The sequence below is a fragment of the Rhagoletis zephyria genome, unplaced genomic scaffold, assembly GCF_001687245.7.
Source record: "Rhagoletis zephyria isolate East Lansing unplaced genomic scaffold, Rhagoletis_zephyria_1.1 Rzeph_scaffold_02578, whole genome shotgun sequence".
Classification (NCBI taxonomy): Eukaryota; Metazoa; Arthropoda; class Insecta; order Diptera; family Tephritidae; genus Rhagoletis; species Rhagoletis zephyria.
This window is the reverse complement of record NW_016159662.1, coordinates 29668-49571: the sequence shown is the minus strand read 5'-3', so window position 1 is coordinate 49571 and position 19904 is coordinate 29668. Positions and strand designations below refer to the sequence as shown.

Genomic DNA, 19904 nt, shown 5'->3' with positions numbered 1-19904 from the left:
CTAGCATTATTAACTGAATTTGTACTAAATTACTGATACAATTTTAGTCTATATCTCGAAAACTAAAGGGGATATACAGAAACTGATTACACCAATCGAAAGATATTATTCTAAAATGTATGTATGTATGTATATAAATGAACTATATATTCAGTTTCTGGGACCACTTTCTACATTTCAAAAGTCGTTGCTACTTTTTGTATGCCCATATTTTTGTATATACATATGACATTATCCAACTTTTCATTATCTAGTTTTGTCATAATTATGAATGGCTTATCCATAGTTCATTTCCACCAAACCTTAACTCCAGTTTAAGCCTATTTGAAAAAGGAGATTACACTTCGAAGGGCCTAAATAATTGCTCATATTAAGTACAAGAAAACGAAGGTTAAAAAGAAAATGGTAAGAAACAAACCTTGTCGATCAGCCCATGTAAAACTTCTTGAACTTATCTCAGCTCTTAACTGCTTTTGTGGAAATGGACAATTAGGTTTTTATTTTCTGTGTTAACAACCTACCACGTTTCGCTTTAGCCATGTCTCTAGAAGAGCCTTAACATAATAGTAAAACACATTACAAGAAAACTGGCAGCACTTACCTAAATTGGCATAAACATTGTCGTACTTGCATTTCATAGAGCCACCTGCCTCGCTCGCAGTGATTGCCCCAGCCTTCCGGCCGCTGGGTGCATCTGTCACCGTCATCGATATGGCATTCAGTCCAATGATTGCCTGCTTCCGGCGCAGTTCTGCACTCTTTGGTGGCGGCGGACGTGCCGGCTTGTTTAGCTCGTGCGAACGTTGTGCGTCTATGTTGCGCAGTGGCGGTGCCGGTGGCTTAGCCGTCACCACGGCCACCGTTTGGGCCGCTACCGCATCATTGGTCTTCGTTATGTCTTTGACCACTTCCACTGCTGTCGGATTAATGTCGATCGGATGGATGATCACTAAGCGTGGCTTACCCACGACACCCGCCTCCTCACCCGTACAAATCTCCGAATAAATGCTGTCCTTCTTGTGCAGATTGTCTGTCGTTTTGCTGGCACCCATGCGCAAAAATTTCTTGATCGAAAATTTCGTTTTGGTCTTTTGTGGCGGCGTTTGCTGCTGTTGCTGTTGCTGTTGCTGAGGCGTCAACTTTTTGTCACTTGTCGGCGGCAATGTTGGCAGATTCACCGTCGTATTTGTGTGTGTCAGATCGGTCAGACACTCCTCGGATAATGACAGGTTCTTGTGATTCTTTGGCAATGGCTCTGGTGTGAGCGACTGCTTGAGGCTAAGCGATGATGTGGCCGTTTGTAGCTGCATGTTCTTTAGCGCATTGCTGCGTTGCGTAACGAATGTATTGAGGCTGCGGAACTTGGGATTGACAGTGGCGCGTTCACGTTTATCCTTCTCCCGTATCACCGGCGAAGCGGCGTTTTTGGCATTGTTCGGATTATTGTTGTGTGTAGCGTTCGTTGCAGTCAGTGTTGCCCTGCGCGTGTAAACGCCTGCTGAGTTCGATACTGCTGCGGCGATGATGGGGCAGCCTGTGGTGGTTTTGCTTGCAGCTGATGTAGGTGTTTGTTCACTGGATGACTGACAACTCGCGGTGGCAGACTTTTCAGTTTCCGCGCGATCGTTTGTTTTTTTCACATCAACGCTACAATCGTTATTTGATTTGGACTCTTTTTGAGTTTGAGCGGAAGGCGACGGCGCTGACTGTTGTTCTGCGCTTGCGACTTTTTTAGAAATCGTCTCTTCCACTGGCACATCGTTGGATGAGCCGCGTGTCTGATTAAATTCTAGTGCAACATTGTAGTCACGTTCGAGTGTTGGTGGTGCGCTCGTTTTCTGTTCGGGCGGTGGATTTGGCGCTCTGCCCTTCTTTAACTTGGCATCATCTTTCAATGCGTCTGGCGTCACTGAGCTCAAGTTTAGGTTTTCGTTAGATTTCGACATGACCATGTGTAATTGATTGATGACCTGCTGCTCGGCACTTGTCGGAGTGCGTTTGCCAACAAATGCCTTGAGCGGCGTACAGGTTGGTGAGACCACCGGTTTTGCTGGCAGATCAGGTTTCTTCAACAAAATGGGCGGATGCTGTTTCTGCAGTCCGTGTAGAAATGAGGGACGCGCATCAATTATTTTCGTGGGTGGTGGCGATTTAGGCAATGCAGGTAGTGGTTGTGGTTGCTGCTGTGGCTGTGACTGTTGCTGAGTCGTATTTGTCTCTTTGTTTTCCAAACTGCCATCTGGATCCGCGCTACCATCCGGCTCACCATGCAATTCTCTGCTCTTATCTAAAATAAATGCAGTCTTCGCTGTAGCCACTGTAGCAGCTTTTGGTTTTGTTGTGTTGGTTTGATTGGCCACTTGTATATCCTCATAGTCTGAGTTATTGGTGCTAACACTCAGCTTCTTCTCAACACGCACGCGTTCTTTTTCGGCGCCGCAATTCTTGTATTCATTGCCAATGCTGATGCCTATGCCAGAGTCCGATTCGCTGCGAATCATATTGTACGAGGTTTCCTCATCACTGCTGCCATCAAAACTGCTGCCCGTCGAGTCGAGCGCGTCGTCCGAGCTACACTTGGTCACAATAATGCCATCAGATGTTATTTTGCTGGTCATAAAGTTGCCTTCGTGCAGATTATACGAGGCAGCACGCGTCTTCGACGACAGCAGCATGTCCGTTATGTACTGGGAGCTGGTGAAGATGGAAGAATCATTGTTGCTAGTTGCACTCTTATTGCACTTATTCTCCGCTGCTGGCACTGTGGTCGTAGATCCAATAATGGCCACAGCTGGTTTATCTTGTAAATCACATTTGCCGTCTGGCAGATTCTCGTAGCTTATTTGCGTTTCGACAACATCGTAGTAAGCCGAGATGCCATTCTCGTTGTCCGAACAATTGCTATCGCTGTCCGAGTATTTATGGAAGACACTTATTTTGGGTTTGGCATGATCCTTTGTAATAGGTGGATTGCGTGCGATCGGCTTCTTAAGCTCAGGAAATGGTTTATTCTCCATAGTATCGCTCAAGCTGCTAATCTCGAATTTAATCTTCGACGTTGTGGTAGCTGTCGTTACTGTGCTTATACCATTTGTGTTGTTGTTTGTGCTATTGTTGCTGCTGCTGTTGTTCGCAGTGTTGGTGCTCACCTCCATTTCGCTTGCCAGTTTCTTGCATTCGCTCTGCTTCTTTTCGAGTGTCTCGGAGATTTCGTCCAGCAGCGATTTTTCCATGGCCCGTTCGATGGGCGGACTATTCTTGCCATCGCTATCGCTCGATGCCAATGCTTCTTGTTTCGCTTGTCCGCTCAACAAACTGCTTGCGCTGGAAGCCATGTAAGACGTTACTGTTTTCGTTGCTGTTGCTGCAGCTGCAGTTGTTATCTTTGTTGCGGTCGTCGTCGTTGGAGATGCCGATGCCGATGCCGATGCTGTTGCAGTCGCTGGCTTCTTCATTGACTTAACAATCGTCGCACAGTGCTTTACCACCGCCGGTTCGCTTGGTTCATTTACTTTCGTCTCAAATTTGGCCTTCACTGTTGTGGCGGTAATCGAAGGCGCTGTCTTGGCGGAATCAGTTGTGGCTGTGGCTCCAAATGGCATTACATTTATCTTGAGCGTTTGCTTTTTACCCTCCTTGTCGACTTGTGGTGCACCAAGCTTTAGCGCGGCAAACGAACGCTTAATGTTTTCCTGCGGATCGCCCAGCAAGTTGCCATTGTTCATATTGAAGTCGGTGTTGGCGCGAGTGATGCGCTTCAGCTCGAGTGTCTCCTCGTCGTCGGTGCTGGTGGCGGCATTGTCGTCGCGTTCATTGCCGATATTCATGAAATCATGATCATCATCGTCATCGGAATCATTGTCGGACCATTCGCCACCGACGCCGATGACTTCTGAGATATTTTTCGGAAAGGATACCTTATGCGATTTACCTTTGCTGGTTTTCGATTTAAGCGAAGCAAAGGATTTTTTCATGATGCTCTTTGCAGGTGATTTATATTTGTTTGGGTAATCAGTCTTTTTGCTGTCCAAATCGTTTTTGGACATTAAATTAGAGGCGAACTTCGTTCTATCCATGGCGCTAGAGTATTTAGATGTGTATGTGGAATTACCGGGCTTGTGCTCGTCTTTGGATTTAAAGCAGTTAGAACAGAGGTCTTTCTTCCACGCGTTCTGCGTGAAGTGTGGACATATCGAAGAGGACATGTTGTGGTTGAGGATGACGCTATTCGTTTGTGTGTGTGGATGTATGGACGTGCTACGCGAGGAGGTGGTACTTAAGACAGTGAAAACGGTGTGGCCATAGTCTGAAATTAGCAAAGAAATACAAGTTTCTTATTTAAATATTTAATACAATTGCAGTTCTAAGTTAAAGTATAAACGTTTCAAAAGTAGGGAATTAATTCTTATATATTTAGTAGATAAATTTAAATTTTTTTCTGAAAATCTATAGTTAACTTCCGAAAGGTTTGGACGCTCTTTAATTGCTTAACTGGATATATGTTTCAGTCAAATTAGATTGAAACATTGATCTCTCTAATGATAGACTATCAAAATCTATCGTCGTTAAAATTCGTAAATTGAATATGTATTTGCAAATGTATGCGATTTCTAAATTATCGAATTGAAAATTCTCTATACCTTGCCTTAATTCCGTTTCCTGCTAGTACAAAAACAGGTCCAGGAGCTGATGTACTATTGTAAAAAAAAAAAAAAACAAATTAAAATTAAAACAAAAAAAACATGCTGCCAAATTTGGTAGATTTCTACCAAAACGGCAACACTGCACTAGACTGATTGAAATGAAATCTGCAACCATTACAGAAAATTAATTATTTATTTTTTTAATTTTTAGAGCGAAATATTTTTCAACACCTACCACTATGTGATAAAAAGAAAAGCTGGCAGTACTCCGGAAGGTTGCAGAAAGCTGTCAAAATATGTTCGAAGAAAATTTGTATAGGGAATTTAATTTTTTTTTTATTTTTTATTAAATTCTTATTCATGCTTTAACCGAAACCATGCAGATCCAAATTTCAAACTTCATAATAAATTAAAAAAAAATATAATTTTTTATAGAAATATATAGAAAACTTTTGGGTTTGCAGTTTTATAGCTTAAACAAGTTCCTAGCGGCTAAAAAAAAACGTTCATTTTTACTAATTTTTTCCGCTGCAAATAACCAGTGCAATTTATGTATATGAATCTATGTTGAAAATAATTTCTACGTAAAATGTGCAAAAATCTGTCAGTACAAATCAATTAAAAATCAACTGAATTTTATAGGGTATAAAATTGCATGCCCAAAAATTATCTATATATCGTCGTTACCATGTCAGACTATCGAATGTGAAAATGGATACTTTTCATTAGAGCAAAAAAACTGTCGCAAAAAATGTTTTGTTGTCATTAGGAAAAGTTGTGGGACTCGTGAAAAAGTTGAGAGCCTAATAACAAAGGAATCCACTTATTTTACAATTGCTTAGAAGTTACAAATTTCTGCGGTTCTTTGAAATCTAGCCATTTTTCAACAATTAAAAACTTNTTGTGGGACTCGTGAAAAAGTTGAGAGCCTAATAACAAAGGAATCCACTTATTACTACAATTGCTTAGAAGTTACAAATTTCTGCGGTTCTTTGAAATCTAGCCATTTTTCAACAATTAAAAACTTAAAAAAAAAAAAACAAAAACTCTTAAAACGCAATCAATTCGGAAATATGACTATGCCACACGAAAGTGGCTAACTAGAATTTTCGCTACCAAATTCGTCTAATAAGCCAATGCCACCTAAACCAACTGAGTAAAGCCACCCACGTCTACGTCTGTACAACGTACGATTGCCCATAAATAGAAAGATTTGCGTGCATGCTTTCCAAAAAGCAAAAAAAACAAAAAACAAAAATGCGAAACCAGAATAGTTAACAATGCCATTTAAATTCATTAATCATGAGCGTTGAATGCTGAATGTGGAATGTGAATACACAGAAATTAAATTGGCAAAAGCGGTGGATAAGCTACATAAATACCAACAAAAAAGCGAGAAGAGATTTTTCCAAATTGAATACATACATAAACAATTGTTTGGTTTCTGCTTGCGCAAAGAAATAAAAATATGGAGTGAGTGTGAAAAAAGTCAAGTGAGAAAGAAAGGTTGGAAAAAATAAAAAAAAGAATAAAATCAAATACATATGTAATGCCAGCAGCCGGAAAAGGCAGACGAGCGGGTGGGTTACTACTTTGCACATTCACACCTCAATGATTTGGAAAGTTTACAATTTCAATGGAATGGCAAGAAAATGGTGGGAGGGAGCAAAAAAGGTGCACAAAACCAACGGAAGAAATGCACAGCCGACGAGTATTTCTGCATGCAAGTTTTTCAACAATTTCATTATCATGCATCATTATCTTTATGTGATGGTGGTAAGAAAAAAATATATATATTTATAAAAAAATATAGAAAAAAAGTTGAAACAAATAAAAAAAATAAGTTAAAGTTACATGTTTGGAGTGTTGTTTGCTTTCTGCTTTAGCAGCAAACTTAAACACGAGCTGAAGCTCAAGCTCCTCATCAAATAGCCTCAAGTATGCGGCTGCACACTTGATTATTTATTTGTTATGGCTCGCCTTCAACACTTACATACATATGTATTATGTATGTATGTATGTATTATTTTATGATTTTGGTACTTGATTTTTATGCTTACAACATTAAAGTTTTTAGTTTGGTCTATCGAAAAGCTTCTTGTGTATTGTTTTGGCAGTTGCCATGCTCATTTAATAACTGTGGCCAGCAGCTGAAAAGCAAATGCAAGCGGCTAGAATTGTCTACTCTTTGCTGCTCTAGGCCAAATTACATAGTGGCAGTCACACATACGTATGTATATTTACGTAAAAAAAAAACACATATAATTGCACTAATACAATGCATTGTATAAATACCAGCAGCAATGCTGTCAAACTGGCTTAGATGGGTTCTTAAGATGCAATTTGGGATTTGGGTCAATTATGTACTTAAATAAGTATGTTTGTACATATGTATGTATGTACGTTTGTAAGAAGTGCATGCATTACATGTTTTCATACAATTTTCAACTAAAATTATTTGAACGCTAAACAACTACTTATTGCTTACAATATTATGCCATGAAATAAGGTGTTGTCAATATATATTCCATTCAATTTTGATTAATATCCGCCAATTAAATTCCCTACTTATTTCATTTCCTCCATCACGTGCTCAGAATGTTTTTGCTGTTTAGCAATTAAAGCTTGAAGCCTAATTACATATTGAGCTACTAAAAATGAAAAAAGAAAAAGAGGAAATATAAATGATATTAAAAGCTCAGTTAGTCTAGACTTCATTTAATTTAACTGAACTAAATAAATCATCAATGATTACTCAACATGCCATCTTAAGCCAAGAGCGGAAAGTATTTGGTTTTTGTATTTTCTTTTTCCGCTGTTTTACAGTTCTCTGGCTAAAATGCCACCACCAAAGAAATTCATGCAAACAAAAATGTTTGCTTTCATTTATTTTTATTTATTTTCTCTCACCGCTCTCAATTTCCAGTAAGGCCGTAACTTACGAAACTAAAATCTACAGATTCTTAAGTTTCTTATGGTAAGTTAAGTTTTAACTAACCGCCAACACAGTTTCTCATATAATATATGTATATATATATATATAACGACACTTTTTACTCAATATCTCGGAAACTAAAGCAGATATCCAAAAATGGAGAACGCCATTTTTAAGATATTGATTAGGTTAATATAACTGCATCACTAACTAAATTTTTGCTAAATTATCGAAAAAATTGTTGTCAATATCTCGGAAACTAAGGGAGATATCTAAATATTGATAACACCAATCGAAAGACCTTATCGTCAAAATATATAATTGCATCTAGAACTAAAAATGGTCAAAATTGCGCTTACGACAATCTTTTACCCAGGCGACGACTTGTACGTGCATAATATGCACTGAAATCGAGTGGGCGCACTAAAATTCAGTCAAAACTCTCGCTATGTACATACATAGCAGTGAGTCAAAGCAGCAGACTGCGCTTCAAATTGTTACTACAAAAAAATTGTAAAAACTGGCTAACTTCCACAAAATCAAATCAAATAAATTGGCGAATAAATGCAGACATTAAATTGGCAAAAGACTGCGGCAGCAGCATCAGTCGGGTAGAAACTGTTGCATCAGCGGATGCAACAAAGTATGTACTTTGGAAATTACAAGGACAGTTGGCAACTTCCGTCTGTTTGTGTGCTGTGTGGAAGCGCTTTGAATGGCGGCGAGTCACTGCTGCTATTTTACATACATATACATACAAACTTCATTTTTGTTTTCTTTGGCGAAAAATGTGTCAAGCGTGTTTGCTGGGAAATGCTGTCACAACTTTATGCTTCCCTTTAAGATTGTTGCTGGCGATAGATAGTGTTTTTTTTTCTTGCCATTGTTGTTGGCATCGTGATTATTGTGGCAATAAATTCATAAATCAGATTTGACTATGCGATTTACCTTAATAGTTAAGTTGAAATGCACAAAAATACAATGAAAAACTAGTCGTAAACAATTTTTTATGTACATTTGGTTTGATGGACAATTGTTTAATAAATAGAGTTCAAATTTATGTTTTCAAGTCAATCGCTTAGACATTAAAATGTAAATTCGATGCTTAGTCTTAGGAAATAATTGGCCAGTATACAAAGGCCATCAATTTGTGTTGCGTTATTCCTTGCGATTGGTTTGGATTTGGGTTTCAATCAATATTAAGAATTGAATTGCATTATGCGCTCTAGCGGACTGTATTTTACTAAAAACTAAAAAAAAAAACTAAAATTTGAAAACAAGATCGAGTGAAAAAATATGGTTTATTTGGAATACCGATCCAATATTTATCCAGAATTATTAGGGTTGTTATTTGTCATTCCTCTTAACCAAATGTTTTTATAAGTGTAAGAATTGTTTGTTTCTAAAAAAATTAAGGGTTTTCCACATTCCGGCATCACAAGTTGGCTTATTGTCGATTCCATCAATCAGCACTGCAAGGAGCAGGGCGGACACTTTGACTTCAAACCTTTTTTTTCGTAAATCTCCGATATCTTTCTGAGGGTTTATTTAGCATTAAATATATACTTAATTAAAAGGGCTTAGACAATATATTTATAGCACTAAGTGCGCCTATATTTTTATAAAGGTAATTTACTTGGTATAAAAGATTATTAAGGTGTATTCAAAACATTTCGTCGTTTTATGCCTTTGGTCAACTAAAATGCGTTTTAAAACACAAAAAAAAAGATAAAAAGTATTAACAGCCTATTGTGCGCTGGTAACTAAAGCTTCCTTAACTGATAAATAAATTTCCTGTTTCAGTTTTTGTTGATACAATTTTTAATAGAATAAACTATAGTCACATTGTTATGTGAATTTAGTAGCGAAAAAACTTTGGGATTTTCGGTATGCAAACATAGAGATGACAGATTCAAATTCAATGGTATGAACCAGAGATGATTCGACTGTCAAAGTTCTGAGACTAGTTAATCTATATTGGTTCATCATGGAAGAGAATATTTCAGCAACAGTCATTCTTCAATCCGGCCGTCTTCAATTCATCTAATTTATTGAAGAGTTGGAATAGAGGCGAATGTTGGGTCCATAGCGAATAGTCTTTAAATGTCTAATTTCTTCGATAAAATCGATAGAAAGATCTACCTCGTAAGCCTCACAAGAGGACTCTGCTGTGTTTCTACGTTTGCCTAAAAGTATTTCCAAAAAAAAAAATGTTTATTAAAGTTTATTGAAAACACCAAATCGTCTCGTCATGTTTCCAATAAGGCACTCTAGAAAACCTCTTGCTTGAAGTGAGCCTCAGAGTTTGATGTAACTTTTCATTCTTTCAGAATCAATGACAACTGATTTCTGAAAACTTGAGATCTTTAATTAAATTCTCTGGCTTGAAAAAGATGCTACTTGATGCGCGTCATTGGAATCTGGGTTAAATAATTTAAATAATTTTCAACATTTCGCAATAGTTGCGATTCTGTTGAGCGATTTTGACCAAAAGTTAAACAACAAAGGCAATTATTTTATTAAATGATCTCTATTCAACATGAAAATGCACACACTTTTTAAATAAATAAACAAATTCTTAGTTTTATATGTATGTATGTAGTGTGTATGTGCACACTTATGTATAAAAATAAACATTTACTTTGACCAACCCCAAACGGCAAGCTGTCTGGCTTTTCTCACAATATTTTAGTATGAATTTGTTTCTAAATATAAACAAACTGGAAATAAAACACGTTATATTAGTAAAAATAACTAAAAGCAAAAAATAAATGAATTTTCGCATGCACACTTTTAAAAACTAAGGAATATTCGAATATTTTTAACACAGTTTACTTAAGTAAATATGTATTTAAGTACATAAACATAAACAACCGAATTATTTTTGTACTTTGCAGGCACACGCATGTTATTAACCCTTTGCCAACATTTGTACAATATGTATGTATATCGTAAAAAATTTTTTTGCAACATTTGACGATTTTTTTAGTTTTTATATGGAACGTTGTCGCATGCTGAGAAGTGTGTCTGACTTTCGAGACATTCTTTTTTTTATGCTTAAAAAAAAATAAAATAAAAAATACAATTTTTTTTTTTATACTTGCATTTTTATCGGAGCCTTTGATTAAAAAATTCATCTTTACTGGAGTTGATTGCAAACTTTGCTATTTATCATCTTACAACGTCACACTAGCAGCTAACAATGCTCAAAATTATAAAACTCAATATCTATTCTTAGCATCTCTTCACATTTTTCTAAAAGTATTTGGTTAAAGAAAAATAAGTAACTCATCAAACAAAGTGCACGATATATCGTGCAAATGCCACGAACTCATAAATTAATTTGGTTTATACATACATACAAATATCGAACAAATGCTGGGAAATATGTAATATATGAAATGTAAATATGTAAAAACATGAAATGTAATAAATTGGCAAGTCTGTAGGCTGTGCATCACGGACATATTTTACATCCCAAAAATGTAGTGTTCATGCAAGAATGATAGATATTCTCTCAATCGTGGTGTTCATGTAGGTATTGTTTTTAATTTTATCGCCCAACCGCATTAATATATGTTTTATTTTGAAATGATATCACTGAAGACAAGGTTTTTTCTGATAAAAAAGAATCAGCATAAGAAAAACAAAAAAGTTCAAAAATAGCATCGAAAATCTCATTATTATGATTACGTAGAAATTTTTTTTTTAAATATTTTTATGCAAATTTTTAAGCTTAAACTGTTTAGTCATCTGAGGGAATTTTTTTCAAAAAATATTAACAAAACTGTTTTTTTTTTTTAAATGAAAAACTCAATTTTTGTGGGTTTTTTCAAATTGGTCCAGCTCACGTAAATCTTAATATTTTTGCGAGATATTTTGGCGGAAGTCGATTTTGTTTTTTGTATGGGGTGTGATGCAGTCTACTGTGCATAAGTTGACTATGATTACTGGGATGAGATATCATAGTGGCACAATGCCACTAAGTACATTTTAAAATTTTCAGGCAATAGTCTCATGCGATTATCGATTATATTTTTTGTTGTTTAGCTAATGTTTTATTTTTATCAGTATTTTTCTTTTAATCATAATATGTTGAAATAAAAGTGAAAATAAAAAAAAATATTTGGCTGGAGAAATTTATCAGAAATGTGTGAACGAGTTTCTATACAAATTTTGACAGTTCATTTATAAGGTTTTCAAAATTATATGCATACATACTACATTCTTAGTCGAATTCGTACTATTTACTTTTGGAATTGTTAATAAAAAATCAGGCATCAACCAATATGATCTAATACTAATTTTCCTAACGGGCTTACCTGTAGGCTACAAGAAGCAATTCGCCTTCGATGCGAACTATTAACTCACAATTGAAATGTGTTTGGCCTACTTTAAGCTTTTAGCTCTAAATAAACTCAAAAATTTGTTTTCCTGCGCATTCTTAACGTAGATAAATTTACACGTCAATGTGTTGTTTTACAACTTCGACAATTAGAAATATCAAAAAAATAAAAATGTGTTCATTTAAATGGGCAATGTTGAGTTATTTATGGGATTTCATGCATAAGCAGGGGCTGTATAATTTTGTTAGAGATCAGATGCATTACAAAAAGGTAAAATCTGTAGCAAATATTGAGCAGATGATTTTATTTAGTTCATTGAAAAAAAATACAATTTCGCAAGTACATATTTATAATAAAACATATCTATAATTTAGATTGAGTCGTTTTACACATTCATCCTTAATCAAGGGATTATTGTTTTTTTGGTGATAAGTACCACTTTGGGTAAACTTGTTCAATAAAGGTCTAATTGGTAGAAGTTCAAGGTTAAAAAAAATTTTAAAGTTGGTAAAATAATTGTGATGAGGTGTAGTAAAATCCTTTTGGTATTTGACAACCACGCATGGGTGCTAATGTTTGAGTATTATTTCAGTGAAGCCCACAAAAACTTAAAGAGTTTTCCACAATAGGAATAGAGTTTAGTTACAATAGGAATGAAGTATATACATCGTCGGTTTAAATAAAATTAAAAAATCGCGTAACTGTCATTTGCTGCCAAAAATTGGGTTTGCTCATACAAGCTCTCGGCTCAATCCCTTTCCATTCGTCCTGAAATGTATTAGCCAGAAATGTGACTGATTTATAAAAAAGAGAACCATTTTGAAATATGAGTGTTTTTACTCTCTTGAAAATAATTTATGCAACCTCACATACGCCGTTTTTAAACGATCACATATGTAAGTACATATCGTGACTTGACACGAATAAAGACGCGCTAGTGTTTTGATGGCGATAAAGGATGCGTGAAAAAAATTTACGAGAAGAAGCGTAAAGCAAACTTCGGCGAAAAGAGAAGATGTGGAAGGATCCAAATTGCAAAGGATATTTTGCCTTAATTAATTTTTTCGATGTCCTGGGAGAAATCTGCCTTTCTATTAAAAATTTAAGAATGAAAATTCAGTAGAAATGCGTTCCAATTAATAATAATAATAATAATAGATTGGCGCTTACACATATGTTAGTGTTTGGCCGAGCTTCTCCTCCGATTTGTGGCGTGCGCCTTGATGTTGTCACACAAAGCGGAGGGACTACAGTTTTACGCCGACTCCGAACGGCGATTGTATTTTTATGAGAAGCTGTTTTTCATGGCAGAAATACACTCGGAGGTTTGCCATTGCCTGCCGAGGGACGACCGCTGTTAAGAAAAAACCTTTTTTCTATATTTTTTTGCGATGTTGCTTTGACCATGGCTTGAAGCCAGGTGCTGTGGAGTGGAAGCGCGCACTGCTTACCACTACACCACAGCGGCCGACATGCGTTCCAATTGGGAGCGATTAATTCAAATTATTAACTAAAGCTTCAACTAAAAGTCGGCCTAGGTTATCGTTATTCTACGGCCATAGAACTTTATATATAAATTATTTAGGCTAAAAAGAACAAATACGGAGAGTTTGCATTTCGAAATTTGTAAATAAATTTTTTTTCCATATATTATTGGGACAGTCTAATGTATGTACACACATACTAAGGCAATTGATTCGGTTTTTTCAAACCGTTTTTTTCCAAAATATTTGTGCATCGTCATTTTTTGAATATCGAATAAACCAGAGTTTTCTAACGAATAAACCCAGTTTTTCATCTGTAATATTTACACAACTGCCTCTTCAAATTCACTGAAAATTCATTATATTTTAATTTGGTTGAAACCGCAAGCGGAACGTTTTTACCAATGCGCTCTTAAATGGAATCAGTTCCCTACGAAATTGTTTTTTGTTGTTTTAGAAAATACTTACATGGTTACGATTTTTAACAACTAAGAAGAAAATCGGTTGAAGCCAAAACTTTAAATTATAATTATTAAATTATTATTAAATTTCGAACAAATCGCAAACCGGGTTTGGAAAAATGTCGAAAAATCAAACACCCGAATACACACACACTTGCATATGGGTATTTTCTTACGTCACGTACGTGACAGTCGTACGTTTCAAGAGATACAAACAAGGAAAACCATTTGTTTTCTTTTACTTTTTTTGTGTACCCTTGTGTAGCACATAATTAGCTCTATATTTAACCGAAAAATGAGAACAATCGAACCGCATGGTCCTTACAAGCAATTGAAGAGAGTGACGTTACGTGACAAATGTGGAAGTTGATTTTTTTCTTTTCTTACAAAATCGCAAAACTCTGCGAATTGCAGATGGCTCTTTCCATGAATCTTGTTTTAATATGATTTGGAGTAATTCCAGTTGTTTTTAGAGTTTTTTGAATTTATGCAACTTGTTTCAATTTTATGTTACAACCACAAGAAAGAAACAAGACATGCATTTTATATCGAATATACTTTAAATTTTGACTTCAGCTCCCATTTAGGATACATTTTTTTTATGTTTCAATTACATACGCTAAATTCTTTGGCGCCACCTACTAGCAAGCCCATTTTACGCACAAATTTTCCTGCTTACACAACTAGTACATATTTTTAAAAAGGAAGATAAATTGGCCTATAAATACTTTAGATATATGAATTTCATATTTTTTTTCGCTGTAGACCTTCCGATGGAAACACCCATATGCATATGTACATATGTATATGTAAGCCTTTTTAATATTTTGTATAAAAGCGTATATAAATACATACCTACTTCAGATTTAAATCCCTCTCACATTTTAAAATTCCTTCCAGCGCAGTTATAAAACTAGTAACTAACTAAGTTTGTTGAAATAATACCTCTACATGCATTTTAGCTGAGTATAATTGGATTAAAGTATTAAATTTCAGCGCTTCGTGCTGTGTAGCAGCTGTTGTTTCAACACCTTAGGCGTAAAAGCACTCAACAGCGACGCACAGCGTATCGACTATATGGAGTAGGCAGGTGGAAAGAATAGTTAACGTGCACCAGTAGTGTTGTTCCGATACAAGTAACTAGTATGAGTAAGTACTCGATACTTTCTTCAAGTACAGAGTACTTTTTGTACTCGAATACTTCTCGCAAGTATTTAGGTGGGTATCGAGTACGCGGTTACAGTATTACTTGCTTTTGGTTCTTGAAAATAAGAATAGTCAAAATTAAATCAGAATAGTCGCTTACACTTGGCAAAGCCTTATTTGAAATTTTTAATTGACGAAAAGAATATTCAATTTTAAATGATTAAGTGTCACATGAAAATGCGAAATCGCCAAGTGGAAATGAAAATAGTCAAACTTTCGGGTTTTGCAAGATTTGAGGCATCTCTTTTGGTGGGCTCTGGCCGAAACACTCGAAAAAGCTTGCGGCTACTCTTTTGGTAGGTTCCAAAAATTTTATAAAACCATGTTCATAGCCTTGGTTTTATAATAGTTTTACAGAATGTAGTAATGAGTTCGATACGATTACATATCGAGTACTTCTCTACGATATATTTGTAGCATCGATACTGTTTTTCGATATTTTTAAAGAGTACGGGCATTGAGTACATGACGGTATCGGAACAACACTATGCATCAGTAATGCCAGATATTCTCTTTTAAATTACCCACGGAAATCGGGAAAAAATCCCTCAATTACCCACATCTTAAAAATTTATGCCACAAAATTCCCAAAGAATTCAAAACACATATTTCATATACATACTTAGTTACCTTAGTATACACATACATACACTGAGCCAAAAAAAGTGCAATGGTTTTTTTAAACCAAGATGGCTTATCCAAAGCCATCAAAAAATTTGTTCAAGCCAAAGCACGCAGTTAAACTTGTTGTAATTGATATCGGAAGGTTTTGATTATAGTAAAAACTTTATTTTTTTTTATTTCAACTATTTTTGATTATCGTATAAAAAAAAATAAACCGAGGTAATAAGCGTTATTATCAAATGGCGCTTTGTTCAATTTACGCCCCGAGCGCTATTGCTTCAAAGCCGGCCCTGCATAAATACATTTGCACCTGTGCATATATGTACACAAAACTAAAAAGAAAAAATAATAAATCTTTTCGTTAGATTTTCTATTAGTTTTAGTTTGCAGTTTTTAGTGTGCGGCGATTTTATGTATAAATAGAAGAAAATGCGCAAATATTTGAAATTAAGATGAAAGTTTGTTTAAGCTTACAGTTTAAAAATCGAATTTATACACGCACATGGTTTTTGTTATAAAATGAATTATATTTTTATAAAAAAATTAATAAATATCTATTAAATAAACCACGGGAAAAGTGTCAATACTGAGGATCAAAAGAGGGCGCTTTTCAAGTGCCTGGCACTGTATATACAAGCAACTATGCGAGTGTATGTTTGCATATGTATTTAGGGCTGCATAAACGCACATTTGAAGTTATTTATAGCAAGCCAATTTGAAGCCAATTTTGCTCCAAATTCTATTTCATCAAAATCCAATTATGCACACACAACATACAAACATACCTTTAAACGAATTACTAATACCTGCAAACATTTTGAACTAAAGCAAAGGTCACATGCCAATTTGGTACTATTTTAGAATGGACAGGAAGAAACCAAAAGGCGGAAGTGTTTTAAATTGTAGAAAAGCAATATAAAATTAATAGGGGTTTAAAGCAAATTTAAATTTTGCGTAGGTAGAAATTAGGCTAAAATTGACTTTAGACATTCAGTTATTAAAAACCTTTTGCACTCAAAATTTAAGAATGTACTCTGTGAGTAAAGAGTATAGCAATGCAATATTGAGTAAACTTGGACTGATAACTTTACAGTTATTCTAAAATAAAAAAAATTAAATTTATATTATTTTTATATATGCAAAGGTGTTTGCGACAGTAAGGGCAAATATCGTTAGAATAAGTTTGGCATCGTCAGTTACTAGGTTTCGCAGAACTAAAATACGCGGTTTTGTACTTTAAACGATGGAGTTACTGTATTAATTACAGTTGGGGTGTTCATAACAGTGTCGTAAATATTGTATTATTGTCGACGGACTAACAACGGTGTCGTAAGTGTCGTATTGTTGTATGTCGTAAACTTTAAAAGCTTAAATAAATGTTTATAGAACTTGAAAGCACAACCAACTATTTTTTAACACTGCGAGAATGCTTAATATGACTTTGATGGTGCTTTCCGAGCCCCCTTAATATATTTTTTAGGCGTTTAAAGTTTACGACATACAACAATACGATATTTAACACACCATTGTGAATACTCCATTGATTTTTTTTATATCGAAATAATTTTCAACTACAGCAAAAAAAATAACAAGCAAACAAAACAAATTGTTTAATTACCGCATTTTACAGAAATTGCTTGTTAAAATTATACAACAGAGCAAGCAAATCTGCGGATTAATGAATTTAATTTAAAAAATATCATTTCAACTTATTTGTTTATCCATTTATACATCTGGGTACATACATAATATGCGCAATTACTTACCTCTAATGACTACTAAATTTTAATATAACCACGGGCATTTTATTTATATAATCTGAAATAAAGCAGAAAAGATTTAAGTTAATTATTTAATTATTCTAAAAAAAAATAGTAAGCGTACATATTCTGTCAAAAGTTAATTTGAGAGGTAAACNAATAAAGCAGAAAAGATTTAAGTTAATTATTTAATTATTCTAAAAAAAAAATAGTAAGCGTACATATTCTGTCAAAAGTTAATTTGAGAGGTAAAAGATGTTTGAATTTAAGTATGTCTGGATAAAAAAGTGATTTTAATGATACAAGATTGTGAACATGAATATATACAATTACATTTGTTTGTTTGCAAGTCTATACTTTGGTAGTTAAAAGTATGTAAACAAAACATTTCTAAACTACACTTGTCTACCAGTAAACATATGTACACTGAGCGTCAAAAATAAGTATACCCTGAATAGGGATGTTAATTTTTCAGCTTTTTCCGATCCCCGGATTTTCGGGGCGTCATTGTCACAATCCCAGGATTTAGGTATTCATTACTTTTTAACAACTTAAATCGAAAAAAATTGCTTCTATATTGTTTGAGAAGCTCTCCTACCATAAAATAAATAATAAATATATGGGTTTGAAACCTACTTTTTATTTTCTAGCTCTGACGCTACGATTTATTTTAAAGGACTTTGTAATTTCAAAGAAATGATTAATTCCAAAAATTATTTAAAAAAATTCAATGGAAAATAGAGTAAAAATATGGATACCAAATGCAAGAGAAAATTTCTTTAGAATTAAAAATAAAATTAAATTTAGACTCACAAGGAATAGGTAAATTTTTAAGCTGATAAAGTTATAAAGACGACATTCGGGGATGTTATCGAGTTTATATAAGTCCTTAACATATAATTTTTTCAAAAAAATATTGCGAAATTTCAAGTATAAATATTTTAATTACTTATCAGTCCTTTTGCACCAAAAACTTGAATCTGTTTAAATTCTACAGGATCTCTTCTTTAATTTGATACCCATACGTCTTCTCTTACCGACGTCAGAGTGAAAAACTAAAAACGCAATTTTACTATATTGATATTTGCGCTTAAAATTTACTTTCGCACAGTGTTATATGTATAGTAAGCTAGACATTTATAAAAAAAATATTAATTATTAAATAAAAAATAATAATATAGCCAATACTGGCCAAGAAAAGGAGTTCCTATTATTGCCATCAGTGCAAATTACAAATTCTTGGCAAATAATCCCGGAATTTTCGGGACCTCAAAAAGGCCGGTATCCCGGGATTAACATTCCCAACCCCGACGTTTTGACGATTTTATTTATTTATATTTTTCATACCATTTTTTTACTTTTTACAAAAATATAGTTTATTCAGTTGCGAAAACCACGAGAATCAATTTTTTAATTTCATACAGAGCTCTGGAAAATGCAAGAAATTTTCATCGAAATTTTCAATTTTTCAGTTCGATTTCTTAAATTTGAGTATGCAGTTTTTTAATAAAGTGCAAGTTTAAAATCGGTAAAAATTACCGTTGCGTACCTTTTTTCAAAAAAGGCTGTCTCATGCGTTATATGAAAGAAAATGTTTTTGTTTTACCTTAAATATTTAATATTTATTTGGTTAAGGAGAACGATAAATGGAACAGAAGATGGTCCAACGACGAAACCTGTTCGTCTTCAAAGCAAAATTGACAAGGGATGTCGGAAATTCGTTCCACACTACATTAAGTAATCTTCTTTTACTAAAATATTTGTGTGTATAACAACGTGCGACAGTAAATTTTGCATACAAAAAAAGAGTATATTCGTGAAACTATGTGTAAAGTTTTTCTTTCTGACGTCAGGATTTTTTTAAAAGGACTTAGAAATTAAAAAAAAATGATTAATTAAAACAATTCGTTAAAAATCAGGACAACAATAACGGTGTAATATAAAAGACAAAATTCTGTAGAATTATAAAAGAATAAATTTTTTGGGGCATAAGAACGAATCGGTATGGAAAATTTCCTTTACAATTTTTATGCTTAAATATCCTTGAAAAATTCATAGAATTTCTTCCAGCAAATTTTAATCACTTAAAAAGATAAAACTTATTAAAAGCGCATTTTAATAACCTATTCGTCCTTGTTATCAAAAAGCTTTACTGCTACAGAACTTTTTCTCCCATTTGGTACAGATATTGTTATTCTTCAATGCAGTGATTTTTTTAAATAATTTTTTAAATTGATCATGTATTTAAAATTAAAAACGCAGTTTTACTACATTTGGTCCATAGTTTCGTGAGTATATCGATTCTTTCGTGTGTTTTGATTTTTTTTTGTTTTTGTCACATGGTGTAATCGACTACAATCACCATACAAGACAATTAAATTTTTTTTTAGTAATTGAATTTTATTTCGCGATATTCACGCTTCTAAACGAAAAAAATCTGGGCAA

At 34.2% G+C, this 19904-nt stretch overlaps 1 protein-coding gene across 1 annotated transcript in view; it reads right to left on the bottom strand.

Annotated features, from left to right (window-relative positions):
* Nucleotides 1-17519, bottom strand: part of LOC108367189 (uncharacterized) — a 29651-nt gene extending 12132 nt beyond the window's left edge. Inside the window, exons 1-2 of the mRNA XM_017621784.1 lie at nt 17466-17519; nt 602-4306 (exon numbers count right to left, since the gene is read on the bottom strand). Coding sequence (XP_017477273.1) covers nt 602-4205 — 3604 coding nt within the window. The 5' untranslated portion in view covers nt 4206-4306; nt 17466-17519. The remainder of the gene's footprint in view (nt 1-601; nt 4307-17465) is intronic.
* Between the last annotated feature and the right edge of the window lie 2385 nt (nt 17520-19904).